Genomic DNA, 3,664 nt, shown 5'->3' with positions numbered 1-3,664 from the left:
GTTAATTAAGTGAATCATCTGTGTATTTATGGTGCTTATTTAAAGTATTTTTGTTTAAACATGTCATAGTGCACAAGTACCCGAATTGGGACACTTTAAAAGTGTACTATGTAAGCAATAAGGTACAAAAGGCTGTCATGGCTGAAGGCGGGCCTGCAACCCCTTCAGGTGTGACTTATTCACGATACAGCACTAGCCTCGAGTACCTTTTTGCTTTTATAAAACGGTTACCACACAATGCAAATATTAAAGCCAAAATATATATCTAATATGTATCAATGTAACTTTCATGAAGTAAAATCACTAAAAACCTTTATTTACGCTGGAAAAATTAGATAGATATTAGATAGCGGTAAGGATTGTCTTTATGAGTGAGTCGTCAGTAGAGAAGACATTCATTAATGAAAGGACTGAAACTTGATGTGAACACGGAGAAGCAAGAAGCAACTGCTATGACATCGGGTCACGGGAAAACCCGTTACCTGTTAAAAGGAAAAGATATCGCAGCAGACATTCAAATGAATTTATTATGAATATAGGACTGACCTGAAGAAAAATGCTTTATCTACTGTAAATGCAGGTACACTCGCTTACTCAATCTTTTACAATACTCTATTTCTATAAGCTTCAATGAACAATATCAATGAGAACAAACATGTTTACGTTGTTGCTAAGAGTGGTTGCTAGTGTTGGGTAGTGATACATAGAACAGTTGGGTGAAGTTTGGTTTTAGTTAGTTATTTGATGCTATAAAAACAGGGGATACTTATTACATACAGTGGTTAAATTAACCTTTTTTCAACTGGTCATTATATCATGATACATTTTACTAGTTGTTGTATCGCCCAGCCATATGCAAAGGTATGAAAATAAGAGTAAATGCAGCTGATTATACATATTTAGGGCATGAGGTCGTTTTGCATGTTAAGCAACATTACTTCAGCCCCAGTTATGTGACAGCAACACTGCCAACTCAAGTTTAACAAGTGCAAAAACATAATCTATTCACCAATAGGTAAGATAAGCAGCTTCCTCAACGAGACCACTGTTAGTTTCAAAATCAAAGACACATGATATTTGTTACTTTAAATTTTCCTTAATGTTTAAAAAATGTTTCTTTTTTTCAAAACATATTGACAATCAGACCTTCCAGGAAAATAGTCACACCTCTGCTGAGTAATAATTACTATGTCTAAAATTTCAGCCCTTCCCCTTTGTATGATTTGCTGGCTTTCGCTTCCTGCCACACTGTTCTTCTATGTATTAACAAGAGAGACTGTTTTATACCTCACTGACACAGGTCTCCTCTCCTGGCAGGTTATAATCTTAAAGAAATGAACATGGCATTTAACAATCAGAGGATTTTGAAAATGATCTCCATTCTTTCTGTGAGTACAACCTTGACCGTCCTCTTGATGAACCGTCCAGAACAAAGGACAAATTGTTCAAATAAAGAAGAGCCGGTCTTGAATCACTTACTAAAGCAGGATGTTGGAGAACTACAGGCTTGTTCTGCTATTATCCAAGGAGACATGGATGGAGTGGACAAGGACAATTTCAGGAATCTCATTACCTCGAAAAAGAAAACATCCCTGCTATCAGAGTCATTTTATCTCAACGCAACCAAGGATTGTCCATCCTACATCCGAGACAGAGGGTTTCTGACGCTTTCTCTCAGTAAAGAGGAGAAAGATTTCCCCATTGCTTACTCCATGGTGATCCATGAGAAGATTGAGATGTTTGAAAGGCTCTTAAGAGCCATTTACACTCCTGACAATGTGTACTGTGTTCATGTGGACCAGAGGTCTCCTGAGATCTTTAAAGAAGCAGTTAGGGCCATTGCGTCCTGTCTGACCAACGTGTTTGTGGCCAGCAAACTGGAGAATGTGATCTACGCCTCCTGGTCTCGAGTTCAAGCGGACATCAACTGCATGCAGGATCTGCTCAAGTCACCCGTCCAGTGGAGGTATCTGCTCAACACCTGTGGCACTGATTTCCCCATTAAAACCAATGCTGAAATGGTTCAGATTCTTAAACAACTGAACGGAAAGAACAGTCTGGAGTCTGAGACTGTAGAGTCTAAAAATTGGCGCTGGCAGTATCATCACGATGTTACGAACGGTGTGAGTCGGACCAATGTTAGAAAGTCACCCCCGCCAATACAGAGCCCTATGTTCTCAGGAAATGCTTACTTTGTAGTTTCAAGAGAGTTTGTGGATCACATCATTAAAAGCAAAGAGATTCAAGATTTCATGGAATGGGAGAAAGACACATACAGTCCAGATGAGCACATGTGGGCTACGTTACAGCGGATGCCTTCAGTACCAGGATCAAACCCTCCAAACATAAAGTATGAGCAATCGGACATGAACGCAATTGCTCGTCTAGTGAAGTGGAGCTACCATGAAGGAGATCTAATGAGTGGGGCTCCCTACCCACCATGCACTGGGACGCACAGACGGGCAGTGTGTATTTATGGAGCTGGGGACTTGAAATGGATTGTGAGGCAACACCATCTTTTGGCAAACAAGTTTGATCCAGAAGTAGATGATGTGGCGATCAAATGTATGGAGGCTTTTTTAAGGTACAAAGCTATTAATGGTCGATCATTACTAACAGTTAATAAATCTGACATTATTTTATGATGTTTTTAAAAACATCATAAAAATTACTTTTCAAATGTTTGTAAAATATTGGGGAAATGGATGTTGATATGTAATTGTTTAATACAACATGTTCTATGCTGGTCATATTTCAATGTAAACTATCAAATAAAATGTAAATTAAATTAATAGTTTGGCTTCATAAAATATTTTTACTTTTTTTTCTACAGATGCTTTCTTTGTGTTACACATAATATTTCATATAAACCAAGATTTGATTACAATAACTTTAAATAATAAAAATAAAAATTAATTAACAGAGTACAAAAAATAAAAGGTCTCACAAGAATGGGTCGATGATCTGCCCATTTTTGAGCTTTTGTCGGCTTTTTCAGTGTGTTATAATAATGAACATGCAGTGATTACTTAAATAAAATGCATTCTAGAGATATTCCATTAATGACGAATCCTTGTTTTTAATGATAAATGACAAAGATAATCATATCAATCTCTCTTCCAAAGCTGTGACCTAGGCCTACACTTTTCTTGCTGTGACTTCACACATATGCATCTATGCAGTGGTTTAAGCAAGTCATTTAAGAAAGGAAATTCTTCTGTCTGTGCTTACGTTGACTAATCTTCTTGTTGTCACACTTTAATCACACATCCGTCACTTCCAAAAGACGCACGAATATAAACTAAACTAACGTTTGTCATGCTGTAACAAATCCTGAAACAAGGAAACAAGCAGCAGGAAAATTCCCCATGTTTAGATCAAACATAGAACCAAGCACATGCAAAATGTTTGATAAAATCTCTTCCTATTCAGACCACAGAATAACTAATTTGACTACACATGAATGAGCAACGAACTGAAAAAATTAAGTTCCACTTGTTATTATAGCAGGTTTACAGACTGTCTGGATAATTATACACTCTTAGAAGAAGTTAATGTAGCACTCGAGTCCACACACTTTGGGGGTCCAGGGGGTTTGAGAGTTCAAATCGAGTCCTCGTCCAATGCACAATGGGTTGTGGGCAATATTAGCCGTTGAGTGTGC

The 3,664-nt window shown here is 37.6% G+C and overlaps 1 protein-coding gene across 1 annotated transcript; it reads left to right on the top strand.

Moving 5' to 3' along the window:
- The first annotated feature begins 1,296 nt into the window (after nt 1-1,296).
- Nucleotides 1,297-2,786, top strand: LOC307150979 (beta-1,3-galactosyl-O-glycosyl-glycoprotein beta-1,6-N-acetylglucosaminyltransferase 3-like). Its single transcript, XM_079858682.1, has one exon. It carries the CDS (start codon nt 1,335-1,337, stop codon nt 2,643-2,645), a length of 1,311 nt encoding a protein of 436 aa, XP_079714808.1. The 5' UTR covers nt 1,297-1,334; the 3' UTR covers nt 2,646-2,786.
- The last annotated feature ends 878 nt before the right edge of the window (nt 2,787-3,664 follow it).

This window comes from Squalius cephalus, assembly GCF_949319135.1.
Source record: "Squalius cephalus genome assembly, chromosome: 23".
NCBI lineage: Eukaryota > Metazoa > Chordata > Actinopteri > Cypriniformes > Leuciscidae > Squalius > Squalius cephalus.
This window is presented reverse-complemented; position numbering and strand designations above follow the sequence as displayed.